The 15,914-nt window shown below is 45.6% G+C and overlaps 1 protein-coding gene across 1 annotated transcript in view; it reads right to left on the bottom strand.

Annotated features, from left to right (window-relative positions):
• The window catches only part of HIP1 (huntingtin interacting protein 1), a 93,599-nt gene that overhangs the window by 15,787 nt on the left and 61,898 nt on the right, over positions 1-15,914 (bottom strand). Inside the window, exons 22-23 of the mRNA XM_063449719.1 lie at positions 3,908-4,018; positions 3,040-3,098 (exon numbers count right to left, since the gene is read on the bottom strand). Coding sequence (XP_063305789.1) covers positions 3,040-3,098; positions 3,908-4,018 — 170 coding nt within the window. The remainder of the gene's footprint in view (positions 1-3,039; positions 3,099-3,907; positions 4,019-15,914) is intronic.

The following is a 15,914-nucleotide window of genomic DNA, read 5'->3' as shown; positions in this document are numbered from 1 at the left end:
CTGTGTTTGAGGGGTGCTGTGGGTGATGTGTGGGGGCTGTGTGTGATGTGTGTGAGGGTGCTGTTTATGATGTGTGTGAGGGTGCTGTGTATAATGTGTGTAAGGGTGCTGGGTGTGAGAGTGCTGTGTGTGACGGATGTGAGGGTGCTGTGTGTTATGTGTGTGAGAGTGCTGTGTGTGATGGGTGTGAGAGTGATGTATGTGATGGGTGTGAGAGTGCTGAGTGTGATGTGTGATGTGTGTGAGTGCTGTGTGTGTGAGTGTGCTGTGTGTGATGGGTGTGAGAGTGCTGTGTGTGAGAGTGCTATGTGTGATGGGTGTGAGAGTGCTGTGTGTATATTAGAAGGGATTGTGTGTGTTTGGGGGGTAAAAAATAAAAATAAAATTAAGCAGGCATTATGTCCCCCCCTCCCTTCTTACCTTTAGCCTGGGAGGGGGGATCCGGCACGGTGGTATCTGGGAGGGGGGTTCAGGCCCTCTTTCATCCCTGGTGGTCCATTGGTGAGTGAACTCTAGCCTGCGAGCTAGAGTTCACTCTCGCGAGATCCGGTCGTTGCCATGGCAACGCGCCAGATCTCGCGAGAGGAACCCGGCGGAGCTGCAAGTTAGAGCTCTGCCGGGTTCTCTCCCTCCCTCCCCAGCCGCAGGTCTATTTAAGTGGGCCGGTGAGGGAGAGCTTTGATCTCCCCAACGGCTCTCCATGGAAAACAGCAGGGCCGGTGCTCGGATAGTGCCGGCCCTGCCTAGACCGGCAGGGGAGATCCTGGGATCTTCCCTCCCGGCCTCGGCCCATGGCCACCGATGGCCAGTCCGGGCCTGATACCCATGTGATAATAAAGTAATGGCAACTACTACTCTGCTCAAAAAATATATACTTTTTTAGAAATAAATCTAAACATAGACAAGATTACTAACTTTTACTTTTTATATACAAACTTGTATAATTGTGCAATTAAACAAATTAACTTGTGTTACAGCATTACTGTCCTTTTCAAATACATCTAGTGTACAGATGGGGCCGGTGCATCCATAAGGCGGCACAGGCGGCCGCCTTGGGGCGCACTGGCCCGGGAACGCAAATATCCGGGTGGCCGGCAGGAGGGAAGCGCACAGTGCTCTTCTCCTGCCGGTCACTTCTCGTAGCGTGGCCGAGTGCCAGCAAATCCAGTCTGCCTTCCACTCTGCAGTGCCGCTGAGTGCATGGAGGGGGCGGCGATACGAACACGTCATATCTCTGCTCCCCCTATAGCACACGGCGCGGCTGGTGTCCAGCAGGGGCAGAGCTACTGCTGGCCTCCTTCTTCTCATCGGCATGGGAGGAATTCCTCCCAAGAAGATTGGAGCGCGAGAGCAGGAGAAGGCAGAGAGCAGGGGAGGTGGGTAGGGCCAGCTCCCCCAACTTCCAACTACCTTGGGCAGCACTCTGGATCCCAGGTAAGCCACCCTCCTGAACCCACAAGGTAGGAAACAGGAGGATGGTTAGAAAAAGTGTATATTTTGACCAGCATGTGTGTGTGTCTGTATGTCTGTGTGTCTGTATGTCTGTCAATGTGTCTGTGTGTGTGTGTGTGTGTGTGTGTATGTCTGTCAGTGTGTGTGTATCTGTATGTCTGTCAATGTGTATGTGTGTGTCTGTATGTCTGTCAGTGTGTGTATCTGTATGTATGTGTGTGTCTGTATGTCTGTCAGTGTGTGTATCTGTATGTCTATCAATATGTATGTGTGTGTCTGTATGTCTATCAGTGTGTATGTGTGTGTATCTGTAGGTCTATCAATATGTATGTGTGTGTCTGTATGTCTATCAATATGTATGTGTGTGTATCTGTATGTCTGTCAGTGTGTCTGTATGTCAATGTGTGTTTATCTGTATGTCTGCCAGTGTTTGTGTGTATCTATGTGTCTGTCAGTGTGTTTCTGCATCTGTATATGTGTGTATCTGTGTGTCTGTCTATCTGAATATGTATCAGTTTATTTATATTTGTATCTGTGTATCTGCATGTGTGTCAGTGTGTGTATCTTTCTGTATGTGTATCACAGTGTGTGTGTGGCAGTATATGTGCACATGTGCATGCATCTCCGCATTCAATTGCCAACACTACACACAAATGCACCCCTGCATGCAAATGTCAACACTACATACAAACACACCTCTATATTAGACACCAAATTATATATAAATACACCCTTGCATTCTAAAACCAACACTACACATAAATGCATGCTTGCATTTAAACGCAAACACTACATATAAACACACCCCTACATTCACACAAACATACCGTCTGTATGTCTCTGTATGACAGTCTGTGTATGTTTCTCTGTATGCCTTGTGTGTATGTCTCTTTATGACTGTCTGCACATGTATGTCTCTGTATCACTGTGTATGTATGTCTCCATATGCCTATCTGTATGTCTCTTTATGTTTGTGTCTGTATTTATCTGTGTTTCTGTCTGTATGAATGTATGTTTATGTTTGTATGACAGTGTACCTATGTGTGTAGAGTGTATGACTGTTTGTTTGATTGTGTGATTGTTTGTTTTATGACTGTGTGTCTGTATATCTTTGTGACTGTGTGCCTGAATAACTATGTCTGTGTGCTTGTATGGTTGTGAGCCTGTATGTTTGTATATTTGTGCATATATGTAGTTTTGCCTCTATCTATGTCTATTTGGGAGAAAGATAGATATGGGCTGGGAGGGGGGGGGGAGAAAGACAGGGGCTGGGGGGAAGAAAGACAAAGGAACTGGCAGAGAAGTAAGAAATACATAAGAGGGGTTGTAAGAGACACACTAAAGGTGGGTGTAAGGCACAAAGGGGTAAGACATTCAAGAGAGGGTATATGAAACACTAAAAGGGGTAAGAAATTCAAAATGGGGGCTACAAGACACAGAGGTGAAGATGTATTTTTGGGGGTGGAGGGGGGCAAAATGCATCTTCACCTGTGTAGTCAAAAATCCTTGCACCGGACCTGTGTACAGGTTTAATGAAAAACCAAGAAACGTGTAGTGCAGCATTCCACAATGTCATGTAAATCTTACCTTTCACTGACTTGTAATTTTAATCCAGTGTCATCAGTCCGTGACTTGCTGAGCATGTCCTTCAAAACAAAGGTTTATATAGGTTCAAGAACATTTATTATACATATAATCATTACAAATATATAAACGCATTTTCCCTTTGGAGAACACTGGAAAAACACAAGAAGTCTTTCTTCTCACAGTACTAACTGGAATGTGCATCTATTTAAAACAGTCACTTTGGCCTCGTACTGTCATTGTAAGATATATGGGCCTTAGGGTTCTATAGCAGAGTTTGGAATATCACAAATGACATTACATAGTAACATAAGATTCAAGAAAGAACCACCTAGCTAAACCTTCAAGATTCCATATCTGCCATGATACAACTGTTCCTTGTATTGTCACTATAAGAACATGTGGGAGTTCACCCATAGTTTTCTCTCTTCTTCTGGAAGGGTATTTGCAGAAATTGCCCAATTTGGCTTTGTGGCAAGAATAGGGGCAAAGACCAATTTAGTTTGCCATGTCCTCTTTTTTAGTGTGGTGTCAACTATTTTACATGCAGGAATTCCACAGCAGACATTTCTGGGCAAATAAATGCTCTTAGGTATATCCTTAAGTTAAGCTCTTTTGACATGGCAGAGACCCCAGCAAACTAATAATAGATAAGAGTATTTTTTTCAGAATTACAGAACATTTGCTGCTGTACAAATAAGCAGATTTTTAGGAGAGAGGTTTCTTGTTTATTCTTCATAGGGGCACCTCTTTTAAATTTCACATTATATTTATGCAGCTATAATCTCTATGTGCATGAATATAGCAATGATACCCAGTACCTACAAGGAGGTCAACATCATCAAATCTTGTTCTTGTTGTCCCATCTCACCTCAATTCTGCTGACTGCTGCTTCTACGGCTGCAGCCGTGGCTCCCATCTCCTTTTCCACCAGGTCCCCTAATTCCTCTTCTTTGACATCCAGTGATGGAGGCCTCAACTCCTAATGTGCAAGGTAAACAACATCCCCCATGAGGCTTACATTTATCTTTGATATCAGTGCAATCCCCTGCCGTATACCATTGAGAATAAAGAACAGGTTCATTAGACAAATAAACCTCTGTGCACGGATACAAATGTTCACCTAATGATGTAATATAACAGACTGCTAAAGCAAAATTAAAGCACTTAAACAAAGAGCCCAGTTTTACACATCAGTGGTAAGCTGGAAATTACCTCATTGATTTAGTAAGAAACTTGTAAAGGAAGCTTTGCAATTTTGTGCCAATTATTCATTCTTGGCACAAAATTCTAATTGCTGTTTTTTATCTCTGACAAAGCGGATTACATTGAAAACTAGTATCTCTTGATCTGCCCAATGCATAGCACAGAAAAAAAAATAATATTACCTTAATTAATATGAAATGTAACCGCCACCAAGATCTCTAGTGATTTGCATAAAAATCAGTACAAAGTAGGTCAGATCACCAGAGGTCTTCTTCACTGTGGTTACATCCACATTACTAATGGCTGTATAAATATTATGGGTTAAAGCAATCCACTGAGCCGTGAACCGATAACGTGTGCAAAGTGTGTGGATAGTTGTACAGTTAATATTCTATTTACACATACATGTCTGTCAGTCGTAGGGATCACACTGACCATTCGAGAGCTGACCATGTAACTTCCATGAGGCTGGTAAACTGGGTCTGAAAGGCCAGCCATAAGAAAGTCACGTGGATGGTTTGTCATCCTATAACTAGTATTCTATTGCGCTTAGAGAACTGGAACTTACCCTGAATGCAGGAAAAAACTTTACATACACAGTAGAACCATCCCACACCTCCAAACCTCAGGCATCCACACTACAGAATGTTTTTTTAATTATGGTGCAGGAGATAAAATATTCTTCTCTGACTCCATATGTTGGATTTAAGTATGGTTTTATAAATAAGAATGTGCATGTGCTTCTTATTGCATCGTTTTGTGTTGTGCTTTCGTTTTCTAATTTCTTACTTTACTTATGTTGTTTATTTATTTTGGTGTGCATTGGCATTTTTATTTACTAAGCCTCCCAATACTACTCTTGCTTGACCCCAGGACTATTGCCACTTACATGTTTTTTATATGCTGCCAGTCCTGCTGGGTTTTCAGACATCTTGCAAATCCCCGAGAGTGCACACCTTCCACCCCCGCCCCCCTGTTCATAGAGTGTGAGCATCATATCACACACATGCCTAGTTCAGGTGGGGTATATTTCCTTTTCAATCAGAACTCCACCCTTTGTCAACCTGTGGCTTCTACATAAGAATATGTAGACCCTACTTTTTCTCATGTATAACTGTGAAAAAACAATATACCGTATATACTCGAGTATAAGCCGAGTTTTTCAGCCCATTTTTTGGGCTGAAAAACCCCAACTCGGCTTATACTCGAGTCATAGTCTGTATTATGGCAATTTGCATTGCCATAATACAGACTGGGGGGAGAGGGGGGCTGGCAGAGCTGTACTTACCTCTCCTGCAGCTCCTGTCAGCTCTCTCCTCCTCCGCGCCGTCCGTTCAGCACCTCGGTCAGCTCCCAGTGTAAGTCTCGCGAGAGCCGCGGCTCTCGCGAGACTTACACTGTGAGCTGACAGAGGGAGCTGCACAGACCGCGCGGAGGAGGAGGGAGCTGACAGGAGCTGCAGGAAAGGTAAGTACAGCTCTGCCAGCCCCCCTCTCCCCCCCACTGAACTACCAATGCTGGACCACCAGGGAAGGAGAGCCCCCCTCCCTGCCATATATCAAGCAGGGAGGGGGGACGAAAAAAAAATATATAAATAAAATAATAAAAAAAAAAGGGGTATAAGGACCACTATGAGAGGGGGGGGGTATAAGGACCACTATGGGAGGGAGGGGGTGGGTTAAGGACCACTATGGGAGGGAGGGGGGTATAAGGACCGCTATGGGAGGGAGGGGGGGATAAGGACCGCTATGGGAGGGAGGGGGGGATAAGGACCACTATGGGAGGGAGGGGGGGGGGGTAAGGACCACTATGGGAGGGAGGGGGGGATAAGGACCACTATGGGAGGGAGGGGGGGATAAGGACCACTATGGGAGGGAGGGGGGTATAAGGACCACTATGGGAGGGAGGGGGGGATAAGGACCACTATGGGAGGGAGGGGGATAAGGACCACTATTGGAGGGAGGGGGGTATAAGGACCACTATGGGAGGGAGGGGGGGTATAAGGACCACTATGGGAAGGGGTGGGATAAGGACCATTATGGGAGGGAGGGGGGGGTATATGGACCACTATGGGAGGGATGGGGGGGGATAAGGAACACTATGGGAGGGAGAAGGGGGATAAGGACCACTATGAGAGGGAGGGGGTGGGATAAGGACCACTATGGGAGGGGAGGGGGAAGTAAGGACCACTAGGGGAGGGGAGGGTAAGGACCACTAGGGGAGGGGTGAGTCAGGACCACTGGGGGGGGGGAGTGAAAGAACACGGGGGTGGGGAGGTAAGGACCACTGAGGGAGGAGGAGGGGAAGTCAGGACATATGGGGGGGGAGGGGGCGGCAAAAAATGTTTTGCCTACGGCGGCAAATATCCTTGCACCGGCCCTGCACACACTGCATTCACACACTGCATTCATGCACACACACACTGCATTCATGCACACACACACTGCATTCATGCACACATACACTGCACTCATACACACAGGGCCGGATTAAGAGCCCATTGGGCCTGGTGCTGACAATTATGATGGGCCTAATTATGGAATCTTATCGACCAAAAACAGTCATACCTCCCAAGCGTCATGTATCTGATGGAGATGGTGCTGGAGGGAAACTCATAGGATGCAGCTATAAGAAAACACATACTCTATGCTAATCTCTCTCTAATTTATGCTTTCATCTTTCAAGTAAATCCATAACCCCTAACAGCCGTGTCTAGTGAAGCAGGAAGTCAATGGGCGGGGTAAAAGGGTGGGCCACTGGTGCGACCATACCTGCCAAAAGGGGAGAACATGACCAGGCCTGCCAAAAGGGGAGAACACGTGACCAGGCCTGCCAAAAGGGGAGAACATGCCCAAAAAGGGGGCATGTCTGTCCAAAGAATTTGAAGGACAGCCTAGCATGAATGCATGTCAGGCTGCCCGCCAATCCTGCAGGCTGTCCAACTAAGGGCATACTACGCAGGCAGCACCCTGAGCTTGACATAAATGCGTCTAATGATGTGCTCACTCCATGCTTTCTAAGGACTGTCCCCTAGCACTCACTGGTCCACTAGTCTCCTTACCTTCTTACTAGCAGGCAGAAGTTCCTGGTATATAGTCTGAGAAAAAGAAAAGGTGTATGTAGTAAGGGGACATGCCACAGAAAGGGGACATGCCACAGTGTTAGAGAGACCAACGTCTGCATTACCTAAACTAATTTTATTGTCAGCCAGTCCACACAAGTTTTGTTCCCATACATCCTTCTTAAGCTTCCAAACTTAAAGGGACACTATAGTCACCAGAACAACTACAGCTTATTGTATTTGTTCTGGTAAGTAGAATCATTCCATTCAGGCCTTTTGCAGTAAACATTGTCTTTTCAGAGAAAATAACTCCACTGGCCACTCCTTAGATGGCTGCTAGAGGTGCTTCCTGGGGCAGTACTGCCTAGTGTGCAGCACTGCCATTCAGTGTCTCCACCCTCTGCATGCAGACACTGAACTTTCCTCATAGAGATGCATTGATTCAATTTATCTTTATGAGGAGATGCTGATTGGCCAGGGCTATGTTGGACTTGTGCTGGCTTTGCCCCTGATCTGCCTAGTTGACAGTCTCAGCCAATCCTATGGGGAAGTATTGTAATTTGCTCAGACCACCACTTCTGATGATGTCAGCAGACAGTCAGTTCAGAGGCAGAGCCAGCAGCTGCAGACTTGAATACAAGTTATATTTACTATACTTATGGAGGCAAGAAGGGGCCAGGATGGTGGTTTTAACATAATAGGGTCAGAAATACATGATTGTGTTCCTGACCCTATAGTGCTCCTTTAAGCAAAAGTATGTGAATAGTAGTTAGGGTTGCACCTTTCTTGGAAAAAAAATACCAGCCTTAATCATTTGTATAATAACAAGGAGTGACATCAGAGAAAATTCTGTGAAATCACCTACAAACTACTCAGTTTGATTCTGCTGTATAGATGGATTGCTCCCAGTGTCTCAGTCTCGCAAGTCACCCAGTGTCTCAGTGTCCCTATGTATCACAGTGTAAGTGTCCCCATGTTGCCCAGTCCCCTAGTCTCCCAGTGTCCCCATTTCTCCCAGTGTCCCAATGTCTGTGTCCCCATGTCACTAGGATACTGGGGACACTGAGAGACCCGGGGACACTGGGAGACATGGGGACACTGAAACATTTGGGGACACTAAGACACTAGGGACACAGAGACATGGGAACACAGACACTAGGAGACTAGGGGACACTGGGAGACTAAGGGACACTGGCTGGGAGACAGACACTTGGGGACACTGGGAGATATGGGAACAGTTGTGGATATAGACATAGGGACACTGTGACATATAGGGACACTGGGAGACATGGGGACACTGGGCACACTGACACTAGGAACACAGACACTGGGAGACATGGGGACACTGAAACATTTGGGGACACTAAGACACTAGGGACACGACATGGGAACACAGACACTGGGAGACATGGGGACAGTTGTGGACATAGACATGGGGACACTGGGACATATAGGGACACTGGGACACATGGGGACACTAGGCACACTGAGAGACATTGGACACAGACAATGGGAGACTTGGGGACACAGACACTAGCGACACTGGATGCGGGACAAGGGGATACTGGGAGAAATGGGGACATAGTGTCTCCGTGTCCCAAAGTCTTGGTGTCTCTAAATGTCCCTATGTCTCACAGCATCCCCATGTGTCTCAGCATCCCCATGTGTCTCAGCATCCCCATGTGTCCCTGTGTCCCCTAGTGTCTCAGTGTCCCCTAGTGTCTCAGTGTCCCCTAGTGTCTCAGTGTCCCCATGTTTTCCAGTGTCCCCAAGTGTCTCAGTGTTTCCAGGTCTCCCAGTGTCTGTGTCCCCATGTGTCCTAGTGTCTCAGTGTCCCCATATGTCCCCTAGTGTCTCAGTGTCCCCTAGTGTCTAAGTGTTCTTATGTGTCCCCCTAGTGTCTCAGTGTCCCCATGTGTCCCTGCTGCCTTTCCTCCCGTCCCTCACTTACCTGAGCTGTAGTCTGTCTCTGCAGGCTGGGTGCTGCTGTCTGGACTCTGTGCTGTGTAGCTGCTCCCCCACGGATCAGTGAGTAGTAGAGAGAGGCAGGGAGGGATATGCTGTAACTTCCTATCCCTGCCTCTCTCCACACACAGTGACCCCTACTGGCCGGTGCTGGTATTGCAGAGTAATCTCCATTTATTCTGAGAAAAATACCTGCATTTGTATTGCCGGTATTACTGCAATACCGGCATGGCCAGGCAGCCTCAAATACTGGCTGTGCCAGTAAAATACCAGTCAGGTGACAAACCTAAGAGTAGTGTGTAAAAAAAAAAAAAAAAAAAAAACACATTTTTTTTTAAATGGGCCTATTCCATGGGCCTGTTCCTGGGCCTGGGCCTGGAGCTGCAGCTCCATCAGCCCCTATGTTAATCCGGCCCTGCATACACACACTGCACTCATACACACACGCTGCACTCATACACACACACATATGCACACACTGCATTCATTATACACACACTGTAAATAAATATTCAATTAATATATTTTTTTTAGGATCTAATTTTATTTAGAAATTTACCAGTAGCTGCTGCATTTCCCACCCTAGTCTTATACTCGAGTCAATAAGTTTTCCCAGTTTTTTGGGATAAAATTAGGGGCCTCGGCTTATATTCGGGTCGGCTTATACTCGAGTATATACGGTATCTAAGCTTATGAAGGGGACACAATGCAGCACTACACATGGGAGAAATAAAGCGACACAGCCACATTAAAGGAACACTGTAGAGTTTAGGGATCGAACTATTATCGGTCTGGTCGATATTATCGTCCGATATTCAGAATTTTCAGCAATATCTGTATCGGCCTATAAAGATACCAATACTACCGATAATAAGGGCCGGCCTTAACCCCTTAAGGACCAAACTTCTGGAATAAAAGGGAATCATGACGTGTCACACACGTCGTGTGTCCTTAAGGGGTTAAGGGTGTGCGAGCTGTGCGGCCACACAGGGCGCCTTAGCTACAGGGGCGCCATGCAGCCAACACAGCTCGCACTCAGGGGCACACTGAACACTTGGGAAATTAAGCCAGAGGATTTTGGAGGTCTGTATTTGTTTACCGAGTTGTGAACCAGCTCGGGTGGTCAGAGATTTCCCCATTTGGCTTACTAAGACATAGGGCCCCTGTCAGAAGCATTACCGAGCATGTGTAATAAGATAAAGCCTTTCTCCCTTTGCTGATCTTACTGTGTCATTTCCTGGTGTGAGGAAGGGGCAGAGATATGATGTCACATCATATCCCCGCCCACATCTCCCGTACTCTCACCCATGCGGCGTCGCTTCAGTGTGGTGGCAGGATGTAGGAGTAACAAGCCAGCTCCCCAAGCTCCCCAAGCTGCACACTGAGGTAGGACCACAGGAAAAAAATAAAATAAAAAAAATAAATGATAAATTATATATATATATTTGTATTTTTTTTTTTTTTTACTTTTAGCTGGAGGCAGAAAGTAAGTGGTTTGGATAAGACAGGCACTGCTACCTTGCACAAATTCATAGCCACTGCCCAATACACAAATACACCCCCACATTTACACACTGCTACCTTGCACAAATTCATAGCCGCTGCCCAATACACAAATACACCCCCACATTTACACACTGCTACCTTGCACAAATTCATAGCCACTGCCCAATACACAAATACACCCCCACATTTACACACTGCTACCTTGCACAAATTCATAGCCACTGCCCAATACACAAATACACCCCCACATTTACACACTGCTACCTTGCACAAATTCATAGCCGCTGCCCAATACACAAATACACCCCCGCATTTACACACTGCTACCTTGCACAAATTCACAGCCACTGCCCAATACGCAAATACACCCCAGCATTTACACACTGCTACCTTGCACAAATTCATAGCCGCTGCCCAATACACAAATACACCCCCACATTTACACACTGCTACCTTGCACAAATTCATAGCCACTGCCCAATACACAAATACACCCCACATTTACACACTGCTACCTTGCACAAATTCATAGCCACTGCCCAATACACAAATCCACCCCCACATTTACACACTGCTACCTTGCACAAATTCATAGCCGCTGCCCAATACACAAATACACCCCCGCATTTACACACTGCTACCTTGCACAAATTCACAGCCACTGCCCAATACGCAAATGCTACAAAATACAGTCCAAAATAATAAAATAAGAAAATCCATAATGTTAATGTAGATATTTAAGCTGTTTAGTAGATAATTCCCCAATATGCAATCCTTATGTGGAATTGCCCAAATGTATGGATACCAAATTAGGAAGCTGTTTAATATATAACTCATTTTTTTGTTATCCATACATTTTTCAGTTCCATATAAGAATAAGAAATTAAGGAGTTATCTACTAAACAGCTGAAAGATCAACATTTTGAAATAAGCTTTCTTAGTTTTGATATTTCAGCAGTTTAGTAGATAATTTTCTAATTTGCTATCACTAATGTGGGTCTGCCATATTTAAGGATACCAAAAAAGGGAGCAGTTCAGTAGATAGCTCTCCTATTAGGTACACACAGCATCCACTACACAAACACACACACACACACACACACTGCATCCACTACACAAACACACACACACTGCATCCACTACACAAACACACACACACTGCATCCACTACACAAACACACACACACACACTTCATTCACTACACAAACACACACACACACTGCATCCACTACACAAACACACACACACACACACACTGCATCCACTACTCAAACAGACACACACACTGCATCCACTACACAAACACACACACACTTCATTCACTACACAAACACACACACACACACTTCATTCACTACACAAACACACACACACACACTGCATCCACTACACAAACACACACACACACACTGCATTCACTACACAAACACACACACTGCATTCACTAATCAAATACTCTCATCCACTACACTCACATATATTCTTGAAAGCATATACAATTCTGACTGGCATGTATATTTTGTGCATTTACCTTAATAAAAAAATTAAAAAATTTGCAAAAAAAAGAAAATAATAATAATAATAATAATAAATAAATAAACATGTTCAGTTAACAGTAGATATGTGTAGAAATAGTTGATTTTTTTCAAAACCGTAAATGTACAGAGTATCGGTAAGTTATCAGCTATCGGCCTGAAAGTTCACAGATTATGGGTATCGGTATCGGCTCTAAAAAAAATCAATATCGGTTGATCCCTAGTAGATTTGTGAAAATAAAGATGTATTCCTAACATTAAAGTGCCCCTCTGCTCCCAGTCCCCCTCCCCATCCATGAAAGGGTTAAAACTATTATTTACTTACCTGATTTCAGCAGAAGACGGCCTTCTCCTCAGTTGACGTCAGATAATGAAGGGACCCAATGCAAATGTGCTGCATTAGGCCTTCCCCATAGGAAAGCATTAAATGCTTGATACTGGACGTCCCTTATACAAAGCGTGAGGACGTCCAACGGCGTTTCACAGCAGTAAGCTCCTATAGTGGCAGTGTGATAGTCAGCCACTAGAGGCAGTCTTAACACTGCATCGTGTTTCTCTAAAACGTCCATATTTTACATTGTAGGTCTAATGGGGACAGGGACCATTTCAAGGAGATGAGGTAGTCTGGGTGCCTATAGCGTCCCTTTAATATGCTTTAGGTGCCAAGTTCCCTTCCAGGAGGTTCTCATTCACACTTGAGATCTTGGAAATTGATACAATGCTGTTAACAAAGATGTACATGGCAACAGCATCTGAACGATGCAGCACTGTATCAATTACACCTGAATTTAAATGGTACTCTCTAAACTGGAGCTGACACCCATCCTCTAGTAAATTTGTACAACGTGCAGGAAAATAAAAAGAATAAAGAAAAAATACAAACCATAAAACCATTCTAACTATATATTTATTCTCTAATAACAGAATTGGCTAAGCTACATTTTAATGCTTTCGGGGGAAAGACTTTGCGGAAGTGTGGTAATGCTGCAAACACATGCCATGGTATGAGGGTATTTGCAGCAATATTCCGCAGTATGTTTCCTGTTGGATACAAAACCTGAATGAGCAACTAGTTAAAAACTACATATTTAATGTATTATTGATATTCTTATTTTCCCTTATTTTTAGTATCCGCGTCAATATAGAAGCTGTCTAGGTGAGTGTAGTGCCCCTTTGTAGTCCAGGTATAATGTCATATATGAATCATTATTTGTGCTTTAGAAGAAAAAAAAATGCTGTTGTCAATGTTCTATATCTTAGAAGGAGAATGGTTTTGTCACATTTTTTGAATGTGGTATTTAAAATTAAACAATTATTTTTCGACCTTACAATTCTTATGATTCCTCTATTCATTCTTTCAAAGATAGTAATGCATCCAGGCAAGACACACTGTTGCCCTGTGTTAGAACAAAAATACTGAGAACAGGTTGCAAAATTCCTGTATGTATTGGCTCTGCAGAGGCTCAAAGGCGTAGTTGGACAGCTCAGTTGCCATATTTTTTTTAACAGAATATTTTTCCTTCTTTGGAAATTTCCAATACAGTAAAACGGTCTATTAATATATAAAATGGAAAAATAAGCAAAGAAAATTCCTCCTTAAAAATAAAAGCCGCACAGTCCCTATTTAAAGTTCTTTTTTTTTTCAACATGGTGTGATTCAGCAACATATATAAGCTGGGATCACTGCCAAATACTAGCTCTCCAGCTGTTGATGATATCCAACTCCCATGTTTCTTAATTAGCACTTTGCTAGTGACAGTCTGAGAATAATGGGAGTTGAACTGGGTAACTCCCTTGTGGTTATATATGGTACAGGTGCATTACAGTAAATGTGATGTAATTATTGGAGAAAGGGAGGGTCAGTATTTCCATAACAGACAAATTCATGCCTCCCACACCTCTACAGCCTGCCAAATGACAACATTCTCCAAATCAGTCCCACATTGCCCGGTAGACTCACCCATATCCCACTAAACAAGGGTGAATTGTGCAGAGGGCACATTTAAAATTGCTGGCTGATCAACATATTACCCTCACAAGTGGCAATGAAAATATATTTTGTCAATTAGCATTGGGGAGGTAACATAATGAAGTGGTCTGTCTGAAACTGGGGTAGCTGTCGGTGCCCCGACCCCAGTGCCCACCTGGAACTTATGGTATGCTTTATGTCTAGTCTGGGTATGTCACCAGATCCTGTCCCAGCGCCATCACCTCATCAGACCTGTGCTTAGGGACAAATAGCTGCAATTGAAAACCTCTCTAGGTTATCTATGCTTTCTCTTCGGCTACTCTGGGATTTCGTAAGTAACCTGAGAGTAATCTTCTTAAAGGATAACTATAGGGTCAGGAACACAAACATGTATTCCCCCCCCCCCCCCCCCCCCTTTAGCCCACTCAGAATGGGTTATAACTCACCTTATTTTCAGCTCTCCACAGGTCTGCCAGTGCTGGCCCCGCCCCCTTGGTGACATCATCAAAATTGCCGCTTTTTAGCCAATCAAATGCTTATCCATGGTAAAAGCATTGGATTGGCTAAAATCGGCACAGGGGTGGGGCCAAACGCTGTTTTGGCCAATCAGCACCTCCTCATATAGAGATGCACTGAATCAATGCATCTCTATGAGCAAAATTCAGCATCTCCACGCAGAGCGTGGGGACGCTGAACGGCAGGGCTGCTTACTGTGCAGCACTGAGCCAGGAAGCACCTACAGTGACCATCTTCAGAGTGGCCACATGGAGGTGTCCCTAGGGGCAATGTAAACACTGCCTTTTCTCTGAAAAGGCAGTGTTTACATGAAAATGCCTGAAGGGAGCTATTATAATCACCCAGGGCCGGCGCCACCTGTAAGGCGACCTAGGCAGCCGCCTAGGGCGCAACTTACCAGGGGGCGCCGGATCCCTGTCCCCGCTGCGCCTCCTCATGCTCCGCCGCCTGAGCGCTTTAGCAAGCCCCAGGCGGCGCAGCACTGCTGCATGGAGGGCGGCCGGGTTTATGACCGGCAGGAGGGAAGCGCAGAGCGCTCCCTCCTGCCGGTCTCTCCATGTAGCGTGGCCGGGCGGCGCGGAACGCGGGACAGGAACCTTTGTTTCCTGTACCCGGCCGCCGGCGGAATGACAGGAAATGCTCACTGTGAGCATTTCCTGTCATTCCGCCGGCGGCCGGGTACAGGAAACAAAGGTTCCTGTCCTGCGTTCCGCGCCGCCCGGCCACGCTACATGGGGAGGGTAAGGACCACTAAGGAGGGGGGGTTAAGGACCACTAAGGGGGGGGGTATAAGGACCACTAAGGGGGGGGGGGTATAAGGACCACTAAGGGAGGGGGGGTTATAAGGACCACTAAGGGAGGGGGGTTTAAGGACCACTAAGGGAGGGGGGGTTTAAGGACCACTAAGGGAGGGGGGGTTTAAGGACCACTAAGGGAGGGGGGGTTTAAGGACCACTAAGGGAGGGGGGGTTTAAGGACCACTAAGGGAGGGGGGGTATAAGGACCACTAAGGGGGGGGGTATGAGGACCACTAAGGGGGGGGGGGTATGAGGACCACTAAGGGGGGGGGTATAAGGACCACTAAGGGAGGGGGGGTTTAAGGACCACTAAGGGAGGGGG

The sequence above is a fragment of the Pelobates fuscus genome, chromosome 1 (genome assembly GCF_036172605.1).
Source record: "Pelobates fuscus isolate aPelFus1 chromosome 1, aPelFus1.pri, whole genome shotgun sequence".
NCBI classification, from domain to species: Eukaryota; Metazoa; Chordata; class Amphibia; order Anura; family Pelobatidae; genus Pelobates; species Pelobates fuscus.
Note: the sequence above shows the minus strand (reverse complement) of the source record. Positions and strands in the feature narration are given on the sequence as shown.